The sequence below is a fragment of the Oncorhynchus keta genome, chromosome 17, assembly GCF_023373465.1.
Source record: "Oncorhynchus keta strain PuntledgeMale-10-30-2019 chromosome 17, Oket_V2, whole genome shotgun sequence".
Lineage (NCBI taxonomy): Eukaryota > Metazoa > Chordata > Actinopteri > Salmoniformes > Salmonidae > Oncorhynchus > Oncorhynchus keta.
Genome location: NC_068437.1, coordinates 26,813,468 through 26,825,621, shown reverse-complemented (window position 1 = coordinate 26,825,621; position 12,154 = coordinate 26,813,468). Strand labels below are relative to the sequence as shown.

The following is a 12,154-nucleotide window of genomic DNA, read 5'->3' as shown; positions in this document are numbered from 1 at the left end:
AGCAGAGCGGAGCGGGAAGCGGACTGGAGGAAGAGTGTCTCCATGTCTCCCCAGACTGAGCAGTGAATGATGATAAGTGAGGAGCTCCAGTCAATGAATCAAGCAGCAGGAAGGCAGGGAGCAGCCAGGGGGAGAGTGTGACGTCCCCACGGGAGGGGCCTCGCATTAGGAACTTCCTCGTCTGTGTGTTTCTGGCACAGGTTAAATGAATCGCTCCCATTAGCGTGCTGAGAGGACAGCTCCATTATATGAAGGAGACTGTAACTTTGAATGTCACGGTGCAACAGCCCCTGAGCGCACCGGCGTCTCCCAGGGAGGGAGGGTGACAATAACCATCCATGATAATCATTCCCTGTCAAGCTTTAAGGAACCTGAAATTATGACGTACGGCCTGTCGCGTGCCTCAGACTTCATTACAGTGCTGTCACTTTGAGCTGCAGTGCTGGAGAAGCACCACTCCGATGCCTGGCCCCAGCCTGCTTCCCTGCCCGCTTCACTTCTGTTTCAGTGGCATGTTTACAGGATGTGTGCCCCCCTGCAGATAGATGTGGTGGAGGTTAACCTCCAGCCGTCTGCACACAGTCTCCTTTCAGATTTGATGAGGGGACGATTCTCATGAGAAGAGACTGGAGAGAACATGTTGAGGAGCAGAATGTGTGCTGTGAATGTTTACCACTCTGAGGTGGTATCAGAATGATCAAAGACTTCCAGGTGACAGCTGTCCCCTCCTTCCATTGTGACAAATGGTAATCTCTACTAGAAAATTCAGTAGTCAAATGAGGGAAGTTTCATTTAACAAAATGAAACGCAAATAAAATGTATTGGCTAAAGGGAACATCAATGTAATGGCCATTGATTTGTATACACCCTACTTTGGTCTTTTAACGGCAAGCTTGTTGTGTTAGATTGTCTGTCTGCCAAGGAGAGACTCACCTACAAAGTAACCTCTGAACCTGCCATCCAGTAGAGTAGACATACACTGGCAGGCATCACCAATGTCAGTGCCCAGAGCCCAGCCCCACCCTCCCCTCCCACAGCCTGATTCACTCATTGGCTCTGTGGCCCCTTCCCCCTTGCCACCTCCAATCAGAGTGCTCTGAATGACATATAGAGGAAGTGGGCAAGCTTTCCACCCCTTCCTCCTCTCCCCTCCCCTACCTAGCAACAGGCAATTTTTCTAAGCGAGCCTGTAACTGTTTTGACAGTAATGATTTCCTCCTCTATGTCCAAGTAAATCTTTGGTGTAACGATTTTCATATCTCTTAGTGACATTGACATAATGGCTGTTTGTGATTTGGGGAAGATGGAAGACTGATAGCTTATAGGACTGAGCCTGCAGGATTCAGAGGTTGCTGACATATAGTGTAGTGTAGTGCAGTGCATAGTAGTGCAGTGCAGTGCATTGTAGGGTAGTGTAGGGTAGGGTAGTGTAGTGTAGGCTAGTGTAATGTAGTGTAGTATAATGAAGTATACGGTAGTTTAGTGTAAGGTAGTGAGGTATAATGTAGGGTAGTGTAATGTAATGTAGTGCAGTATAATGTAGTGTAGTATAATATAATGTAGTTTAGTGCAATATAATGTAGTGTAGTATAGTATAATGTAGTGTAATGTAATGTAATTTAATGTAGTGTCATATAATGTAGTGTAGTGTAGGTTAGTGTAGTATTAATGTTGTGTAGGGGAGTATAATGTACGGTAGGTAGTATAATGTAGTGTACTGCCATGTAATGTATTGTAGTATAATGTAGTGTATGGTAGTGTAGTGTAATATAATATAGTGTAGTGTAATATAAAATAATGGAGTTTAGTGTATTTTCGTGTAGTATAGGGTAGCGTAGTATAATGATGTGTGGGGAAGTATAATGTTGTGTATTGTACTGTAGTGTAGTATAATGTAATCTAGTGTAGTGTAATATAAAGCATCCTTCACTCATGCTGCCAAAAATACCCTTGTAAAACTGACTATCCTACTGATCCTTGACTTCAGCGATTTACAAAATAGCCTCTAACACTCTACTCACCAATTTGGATGTAGTCTATCACAGTGCCATCCGTTTTGTCACCAAAGCCCCAAATACTACCTGCCACTAGAACCTGTATGCTCTCGTTGGCTGGCCCTCGCTTCATATTCGTCTCCAAACCCACTGGCTCCAGGTCATCTAAAGCCCCGCCTTATCTCAGCTCACTGGTCACCATAGCAGCACCCATCCGTAGCACGCGCTCCAGCAGATATATTTCACTGGTCATCCCCAAAGCCAACTCCTACTTTTGCCATCTTTCCTTCCAGTTCTCTGCTGTCAATGACTGGAACCGATTGCAAAAATCACTGAAGCTTGAGTCTTATATCTCCTTCACTAACTTTAAACATCAGCTGTCAGAGCAGCTTACCGATCATTGCACCTGTACACAGCCCATCTGTAAATAGCCCACCCAACTACCTCATCCCCATATTGTTATTTCTTTTTTTGCTCCTTTGCACCCCAGTATCTCTACTTGCACATTCATCTTCTGCACATCTATCACTCCAGTGTTGAATTGCTAAATTGTAATTGTTTTACCACTATGGCCTATTTGCTGCCTTACCTCCCTAATCTTACTACATTTGCACACACTGCATATAGATCTTTATATTGTGTTATTTACTGTACGTTTGTTTATCCCATGTATAACTCTGTGCTGTTTGTGTCGCACTGCTTTGCTTCATCTTGGCCAGGTTGTAAATGAGGTTGTAAATGAGGACTTGTTCTCAACTGGCCTACCTGGTTAAATAAAGGTGAAATAAAACATTTTTTTAAATTATGTAGTGTAGTATATGGTAGTGTAGCATAATGTAATGTTGTTTAGTGTAATGTAATATAATGTGATGTAATATAATGTAGTGTAGTGTAAATTAATGTAGTGTAGTATAATGTTCTGTATTATAATGTAGTGCAGTGTAATATAATGTAGTGTAGTATAATGTAGTGTAGTAGTATAATGTAGTGTAGTATAATGTGGTGTACAAGTAATATAATGTAGTGTAGTGTAATGTAATGTAATGTATTGTAGTGCAGTATAATGTAGTGTAGAGTAATATAATGTAGTATAGTATAATGTAGTGTAGTGTAATATATGTAGTGTAATGTAGTGTAGTATAATTTAGTGTAGTGTAGCAAAGTGTAATATAATGTAGTGTAGTTTAATGTAATGTAATGTAGTATGATGTTGTGTAGTATAATTTTGTGTAATATAATGTAGTGTAATGTAGTGTAGAGGACTGTAGGGTAGTGTAATGTAGAGTAATATAGTGTAATGTTGTATCATGTAGCATATTGTAGTCTAGTATAATGTAGTATTGTATAATGTAGTTTAGTATAATGTAATGTAGTCTAATGTAGTATAATGTAGTGTAGTTTAATTAAGCAATAAGACATGAGGGTGCGTGGTTTATGGCCAATATACAACGGCTAAGGGCTGTTCTTATGCACGACTTAAAGCGGAGTGCCTGGATATTGCCCAAATACCACAAACCCCTGAGGTGCCGTATTGCTATTATAAACTGGTTGCCAACATAATTAGAGCAGTTAAAATACATGTTTGGTCATACCCGTGATATGCATTCTGATATACCACTGCTGTCAGCCAATCAGCATTCAGGGCTCGACCCACCCAGTTTATAATGTGGAGTAGCGTAGGGTAGGATAATGTAATGTAGTGTAGTATAGGATAGTGTAATGTAGGTGTGTAATGTATGAAGTAGTGTAGTGTAGGGTAGTACTGTATAATGTATGGTAGTATAATGTAGTGTTGTGTGGTATGTTTTAGTGCAATTGTTTCAAACCTTTTGACCCACAACCCTAAAAAGGAGTGTCAAAGCTCCCAACTCCTGTGCACGCAAATGCACAATTGTTATGCAAATGTAGCCTGTCAATACAGCCATAAACGGTGATGCATTTTCAGAATGCAATATATAGAAATTACCTCTGTTTTACACCTGCATTTTGAGCTGAAAGTCATTTATGTTAGCAACCAATATCAACTACGGATATGTCATTTCTCTAAAGTCCAGATCAAGCAGGATCATATATCCTACATGTATACAGCAGAGGTTGGAAAGCATGGTCTATCTGTAGCCTTTTTCTACCTCACAAATATCGTAACAAATTCATCAGAATATGTTACATCTTCATCCCGTAAGTACTGAAGGTATTTCGATGTTACAGCCATCTTTAGACATATATCCAGTAGCGACCCAGACTAGGCATATCTGAAATGTGAAAATTATCAATTCAATTGCCAGGTTCTGGCAAAGATGCATCTGTAGCAGATTGCTAAACTGTATTTTATTTGGATAATATAAACATACTGTTCTTGCCAGGCAGAACTGGATAAAATGAAACCAGTGCTTTTCGGTCACTAATCTGGATATGGGCTCACCTGCCTTTGCACACCAACGCTGATGAACAGTCAAGACACTCAACTTTTTGGCTCTGAAGCACCGATGAGATGTTTATTGAGAGAATAATTTTGTGCAATAACGTAGGTCTATGTTAATAACCAGATAGATTAGGCAAAGGTATACATATAAAATACAAATTGTATATGTAGCCTATTAAAATATGTATTTTCGTCATTCAGTTTCAAACTCGCGACCCCCCAAAATCTTATCGCGAGCCCCCAGTTTGAGAACCACTTGTGCAGTGTAAGGAGAAACAGGGAGAGCAGGGATTAAGTCACACAGACCACTACTAGTTGCTGGACCTCAGCCATATTCAGAGAATTAAGAACTGAAAGAGAACAAAATCTGCTCTTACTGTACTTCTTAGTTTGGCCACTTCCACTATTACAAGCAATGTTCTGGAGAGTGACAATCCCCGTATCTAAGGGTTCACAATGTTCATTCTTTAGTTGTATCTGGTCTATTGCTTTTTCTGGGGGAAGCAAAATGTTGAGATACATTTCAGACTTTTACAGAACAGCGAGCTGATTTAATATTGTGATCTAATGGAAAGAATGTGACTCAGCCATGCTTTTTCCACCAATTTCCTTACATTCGAAGTGTGAAATTGTGTTGTGCATTTTCATTGAAATAGCTGGAGTACAACTCATGCTTTAGTATCGTATGTCTAACAATAACCAGAGCCCGATTTACAAAGTCTCAAAATGTCTGTTTTATGTGTCTATAATAGAGTTTGTAAGATCTGAAGAGAAGCCAGGAAAAAGCCCCTGATACTGTATTATCCCAACATGAAACCAGAGAGGTTCCTTACATGGTCTTAGAGGTCTAAGTCTGGCTGCCCTTACAACACCTTGATGCCACCACTCCCTCATGGCCTCTGAGGCTAACACTGAATACCCTTAGTTGATTGAGACCTGGAATTAAAGGAGGATTACCAATTGTTTTTTATTCTTGTGTAATGACTCAGTTGGACAATTACTTTGGCCGTGAGCACTGGAACAATGCTGTAGCCTGATCACAGAGACATGGCCTCTAGGTTGCTGTTTCCCCTCTCTCTTTCTGCTCAATGGACCTGATATCCAATGTGTGTCTGTGTACAGAGAGTTGACAAGCTTACAGTATTTGTTTTCCCCCTCGTTGCTCTTTGACTCGTTTCCTCTCAAACATGTCTGAAACATTGTTATCTCCGGCCAGTTGCCGGAGAATTATTGAATCATGTCAGCCCGCCATCCCCTGAGTTTCAGATGCAAGCTGTAGAAAAATTAGCCATTGCTTCCGCATGACAAGTGGGATCTATTAGTGTTCTTTCGCCCTGCAAAGCATGAGCATCGGAGCCCGCTGGGGCCCATGGTTGGCTGTGCGCTGGCCCTCGTCGGACTCTCAGGGCATTAGGCCCACGCTGCAGACGAGAGGGGCTGCAGCCGGAGACAAAGCTGGAGCCAGGGAGGCTCATCCGATGAGTTGACACCCGAAGGGGGGAAGGCTGAGGACTGCCAGTACCGCTCCCTCTCTGCCTCACCCTCAGAAACACAGGTCTGACGCAGAGTGAAGTCACAGCCCCGCCGTCCTGTCTTCCGCTCTGGGGAACAGACTTACTCATGTACAGGCTATAGGCCCTGTGAGGTCACACATGGGGGCATTACAGTGTTTGTGCAGATTTATATTCTAGAAAAAAATACAAAATAAATCATGATCTGGATGCTGTCCGTGGGGTTTGAGCAACCTTGCCAGGGTTGTTGCTATGGGTTTTTCAGTAGGAGGGCTGTAGGTGGGCCAGTCACACCACTGCCCTGAGCCTGCATGGGACCTCTATAATCTCTGTGACCGAGCCAAGAGACAGGAGAACCACAGGGCCACAGCAGCACAGTCACATAGCAACACAGCCATGTGGCGTTAGGTGTTAAGTTAGGTGTAACGTAGTTAAGAACGTAACATAAGCTCACTCCACAGCTAGCTTGAAATGTTGTGGATGGAGCCATCCAAGAGGTACCTTTTGAGCTTTTAGCAGCACACTGACCCCGTTATATAGGCACAGGGATATTGTATGACTGTCCTCAATTTTCAGATTTAATGTGGTTCTAACAAGTCTGTTTCCCTTTATTTTTCAGGTATTTCAGTAACAAAGAAGACACATACCTGTGAGTACAAACCACATGATAGCATGAATTCCACTTGTTGTTTGAAATTAATACCAAAATGATTGAAATATGGACATTAGCCCACCTTATTGCAAAACTATGGAATACAACAACATAACATATTAGCTACTGGCCTGCTTTTATAAAACCACCTATTTTCAAATCAGACACATCAGTATACCTTATACTTAGGATGAAAAGAGATTCCATGATTGTGTTTTTTTTATTACTACTGTATGTACTGTAATATTCTCATCACACATTGACCTCCAACAGCAACATGACCTCGTGCTTTGGCATTTTCCCAAGTCAACTTTTCTTTATTATTGCAATTCTTCATTATTTCCTATCTGTGTGTAGAACTGGAGAGAATATTTTAATAATGGCAGAGAGGATATTGAAATGATATGTAGTCATATGACTGTCTGAAATCATGCTCTGATATCCCAGCCAGACAGTTTGCTGAAGCTCCTCTTTGTTCTCTGCAAGGCTTGCAACTTAAAAAAATACAAGGATGTGGTTTGTTTGAAACCTTTAGAGGCTGGGTTAACTACAAGTGCTGTGCACTTCTGAAAGAGAGATGCTATCAGAGAAATACAGAGATACAGGAATGGTTTGTGACACAGCATGGTGCTATGAATCCTATGTAAATGCCAACAGTAGGCAATCTCAGAGATTCTCTGCCTCTTACCTGAAGCCACACAATATTTATGTTGAAAAATGATGGTTTCCTAGAGAACTGTTCAGTTGAAGACTGTAGATATGACATAAATGTATACAAAAACATAAATGCATCTAAAAACTGTAGTGTGTGTGTGTGTGTGTGTGTGTGTGTGTGTGTGTGTGTGTGTGTGTGTGTGTGTGTGTGTGTGTGTGTGTGTGTGTGCGCGCGTGCACATGTCTCCATCTGTGTGTGTATATGTGGGAAAGTCGAGCTCTAGAAGGTTATGCTCTCACTCTGTTCATCACAATGAAACTTGTGGAGAGGGAAGACCGTAGGGATACTCTGTAAAAGTGGACTGACTGTCTCAGGGTTAGATCACTCCCTGTAAAACACAAAAAAGTGGTCTTTGGCCTGCACTAGCTGGTCCTTTAGCCAGCCCTACCTGAGTGAAGCAGTCACATAAACTCTGTCTCTGAAAATAACGTTAAGGTCAGGTAGATGTTTATGTTAAGCTATTTGCCTGGCCAGAGGGATGAATGGAGTGTTTGTTTGAAGTGTGTGTGTTTGATATTCAACCTCTTCTCCTCTGTAAGGTAAAACAGAGTCCTTTGACCATTTATCCGATAACCCACTGCTGTCTTAATTAGACCAGAGCTAAGCACCTCTACACCGGAAGGGGCCTCAAATCAAAGAGCATGATTTAGGAGTCTGGGTTCAAAGCCCTGGGCAGAGACTGGACTGCACACTTTCATTTCAATTAGAAATATTCAAATCTGATCCGTGTCAAGAAATCAAAGTAAAGTGCTTTAACAAGTCGCTGATTGATATGCAGTGCAGTCAGGAAGAGGCGATAGTCCTGAGTCAAAAGATGTGAATGCACAGGGAATGATTCAAAGGACAGTTAATGGTCACGGACACTGTGATGGAAGATCTGGTGGATTAGGAGAGGAGCTCTAGTACTTCTGGCTGAAGTAGTCATAATGAGGTGGATATACAGTAGCTCCACCCAACATGGTGGTTTAAGGCTGGCTATACTAGGGCACTATTTATGTCTCTCCAGCTACAACTACACCCTGACTACCATCACTTCAGTCAGACTGGGCTCTTCTATTGCGTCTCCTGCAGGGCCAGACTGTACAGTGTTGAGTGTCTCTGTGGTCTCAGCTGAGCAGACTCAGGGAGAAACCTCCCTCCCCATCCATTCAGCCCAGAGAGCCCAAAGACAGAGCCCATCCCTCTATCTTATCTCTCTCCTCTTTTCCTGCCTGAGTGATCAAACCCCTGGAAGCTCCCTGCCAGACCGCCACGCCAGCCAGTCCCATCATCAATATAAATTACAGGGGCAGCTGTTTCCTGGCAGACGTTCCTCTCCTCCACTTTCCTCCTCCATTTACATTCAGATTTTACATTTTAGTCATTTAGCAGATGCTCTTATCCAAAACGAATTCTCCTCTCTCCTATACGTCTGGGCACTCCACCCTATGAAGTGAAGTATTTTGGATGGTAATGGACACTTCATGTGCTGCTGACCATCATAGTCTCTCAGCATTCAGACTGTGAAAGAATGAGAGTAAATGTACAGGCCTGGGCTGGAGCCTCTACCTCCATCCACCATTTGGGTGGTCCAACTCCAGCAGGCCATATAACTTTAACCACAAAGCTATTAATTCTCAGTAAGGAATCAAGTATGTTTTTCCGTACATTTTCGCTGACAGCTTTATAGAGAATGTGTTTATTTGGTCCTACTGCAAGGCAGAGTGGGCTGTAGAAGGGCCCTAAAATTGTGAAGTTTGGCAGCTGTATTTATACTCATGATAAACAATAACAGTGCCTTCAGAAATCCAACACAACACATCACTGAGTACCACTCCTCATATTTTCAAGCATGGTGGTGGCTGCATCATGTTATGGGTATGCTTGTCATCGGCAAGGACAAGGGAGTATTTTAGAATAAAAATAATTTGAATAAAGCTAAGCACATGTAAAATCCTAGAGAAGAACCTGGTTCAGTCTGCTTTCCAACAGACACTGGGAGACAAATTCACCTTTCAGCAGGACAATAAGGAGTTGCTTACCAAGACGATATGGAATGTTCTTGAGTGGCATAGTTACGGTTTTGACTTACATCGGCTTGAAAATCAATGGCAAACTTGAAAATGTCTGTCTATCATTGTTTCAACAACCAACTGGACAGAGCTTGAAGGTTTTTTAAAAGAATAGTGTGCAAATATTGGACAATCCAGGTGTGCAAAGTTCTTAGAGACTTACCCAGAAATATATATATAGATATATAGCTGTAATGGCTGTCAAATGTGGTTCTAACATGTATTGACTCAGGGGATTGAATACGTACAGTTGAAGTCGGAAGTTTACAAACACTTAGGTTGGAGTCATTAAAACTCATTTTTCAACCACTCCACACATTTCTTGTTAGCAAACTATAGTTTTGGCAAGTCGGTTAGGACATCTACTTTGTGCATGACACAAGTAAGTTTTCCAACAATTGTTTACAGACAGATTATTTCACTTATAATTCACTGTATCACAATTCCAGTGGGTCAGAAGCTTACATACACTGAGTTGAATGTGTCTTTAAACAGCTTGGAAATTCCAGAAAAGGATGTCATGGCTTTAGAAGCTTCTGATAGGCTAATTGGCATCATTTGAGTCAATTAGACGTGTACCTGTGGATGTATTTCAAGGCCTACCTTCAAACTAAGTGCCTTTTTGCGTGACATCATGGGAAAATCAAAGGAACTCAGAAATTTTTTTGGAGACCTCCACGCGTCGTATTCATCCACGCTCATCTGTACAAACAATAGTACGCAAGTATAAACACCATGGGGCCGCGCAGCCGTCATACCGCTCAGGTAGGAGACGCGTTCTGTCTCTTAGAGATGAATGTACTTTGGTGCGAAAAGTGCAAACCAATCCCAGAGCAACAGCAAAGGACCTTGTGAAGATGCTGGAGGAAACAGGTACAAAAGTATCTATCTCCACGGTTAAACAAGTCCTATATTGACATAACCTGATACGCCGCTCAGCAAGGAAGAAGCCACTGCTCCAACACTGCTATAAAAATGCCAGACTACGGTTTGCAACTGCCCATAGGGACGAAGATTGTACTTTTTGGAGAAATGTCCTCTGGTCTGATGAAACAAAAATGGAACTGTTTGGCCATAATGACCATCGTTATGTTTGGAGAAAAAGGGGGAGGTTTGCAAGCCGAAGAACACCATCCCAACCGTGAAGCACGGGGGTGGCAGCATCATGTTGTGGGGGTGCTTTGCTGCAGGAGGGACTGGTGCACTTCACAAAATAGATGAGGATGGAAAATTACGTGGATTTATTGAAGCAACATCTCAAGACATCAGTCAGGACGTTAAAGCTTAGTGGAAAATGGGTCTTCCAAATGGACAACGACCCCAAGCATACTTCCAAAGTTGTGTCAAAATGGCTTAATGACAACAAAGTCAAGGTATTGGAGTGGCCCTCACAAAGCCCTGACCTCAATCCCATAGAACATTTCTGGGCAGACCTGAAAAAGCGTGTGCGAGCAAGGAGACATACAAACCTGACTCAGTTACACTAGCTCTGTCAGGAGGAATGGACCGAAATTCACCCAACTTATTGTGGGAAGCGTGTGGAAGGCTACTCGAAAAGTTTGACCCAAGTTAACCTTTTGTGTGTAGGGGGCAGTATTTTTGTTTTTGGCTAAAAAACGTACCCATTTGAAACTGTCTATTTGTCAGCCCCAGAAACTAGAATATGCATATAATTGTCAGATTATGATAGAAAACACTCTAATGTTCCTAAAACTGTAAAAATATTGTCTGTGAGTATTACATAACTGATATTGCAGGCGAAAGCCTGAGGAAAATCCAATCAGGAACTGCCTCTTATTTTGAAACATCTCTGTTCCTATGCATGCCTACCCTCCATGTAAAGGGAAATCAAACAGGTTCCTTTTTCTATGGCTTCCCTAAGGTGTCAACAATCTTTAGACATAGTTTCAGGCTTTTATTTTGAAAAGATGAGTGTGAAGATACATTGCATAAGTGAATAGGTGGGGGCTCTCAGAGTGAGTTTTGCGCAAAAGAGTAAAGCCGCCATTGTTCCTCCCGCTGTTATTGAAAAACCTACACACTCGGTTGACATATTATCGAATATATATTTTAAAAACAACCTGAAGATTGATTATAAAAAACATTTGACATGTCTCTGTGGACATTATGGATATTATTTGGAATATACGTCTGCATTGTCATGACCGCTCTTTCCTGTGGATTTCTGAACATAACGCGACAAACAAACGTCAGTATTTCTGGTATAAAAATAATCTTTATGGCACAAAAGGAACATTTGTTGTGTAACTGGGAGTCTCGTGAGTGAAAACATCCGAAGATCATCAAAGGTAAACAATTTTTTTTGATTGCTTTTCTGAATTTCGTGACCTAGCTACTTAATGCTTAGTGTACATAATGTTATGCTATGCTATCGATACATTTACACAAACGCTTGGATTGCTTTCGCTGTAAAGCATAATTTAAAAATCTGAGACGACAGGTGGATTAACAAAAGGCTAAACTGTGTTTTCCTAAATTGCACTTGTGATTTCATGAATATTAATATTTTTTAGTAATATTATTTGACTGTGGCGCTATGCTATTCAGCGGTTGCTGATGACAATTATCCCGCTACCGGGATGAGTAGCGTCAACAAGTTTTAAACAACTTAAAAGCAATGCAACCAAATACTAATTGACTGTATGTAAGCTTCTACCCCACTGGGAATGTTAGAAAATAAATAAAAGCTGAAATAAATCATTTTCTCTACTATTGTTCTGACATTTCACATTCTTAAAATAAAGTGGGGTCCTAACTGACCTAAGACAATTACTTTTTGCTCGGATTG

At 41.4% G+C, this 12,154-nt stretch overlaps 1 protein-coding gene across 2 annotated transcripts in view; it reads left to right on the top strand.

The window, feature by feature from the left end:
- LOC118396713 (nuclear receptor ROR-alpha A) overlaps positions 1–12,154 on the top strand; it is a 288,021-nt gene that overhangs the window by 174,329 nt on the left and 101,538 nt on the right. For both annotated transcript variants that reach the window (XM_052465766.1, XM_035791086.2), the window contains one exon: positions 6,547–6,576. In XM_052465766.1, the coding sequence (XP_052321726.1) occupies positions 6,547–6,576 (30 nt within the window). The remainder of the gene's footprint in view (positions 1–6,546; positions 6,577–12,154) is intronic.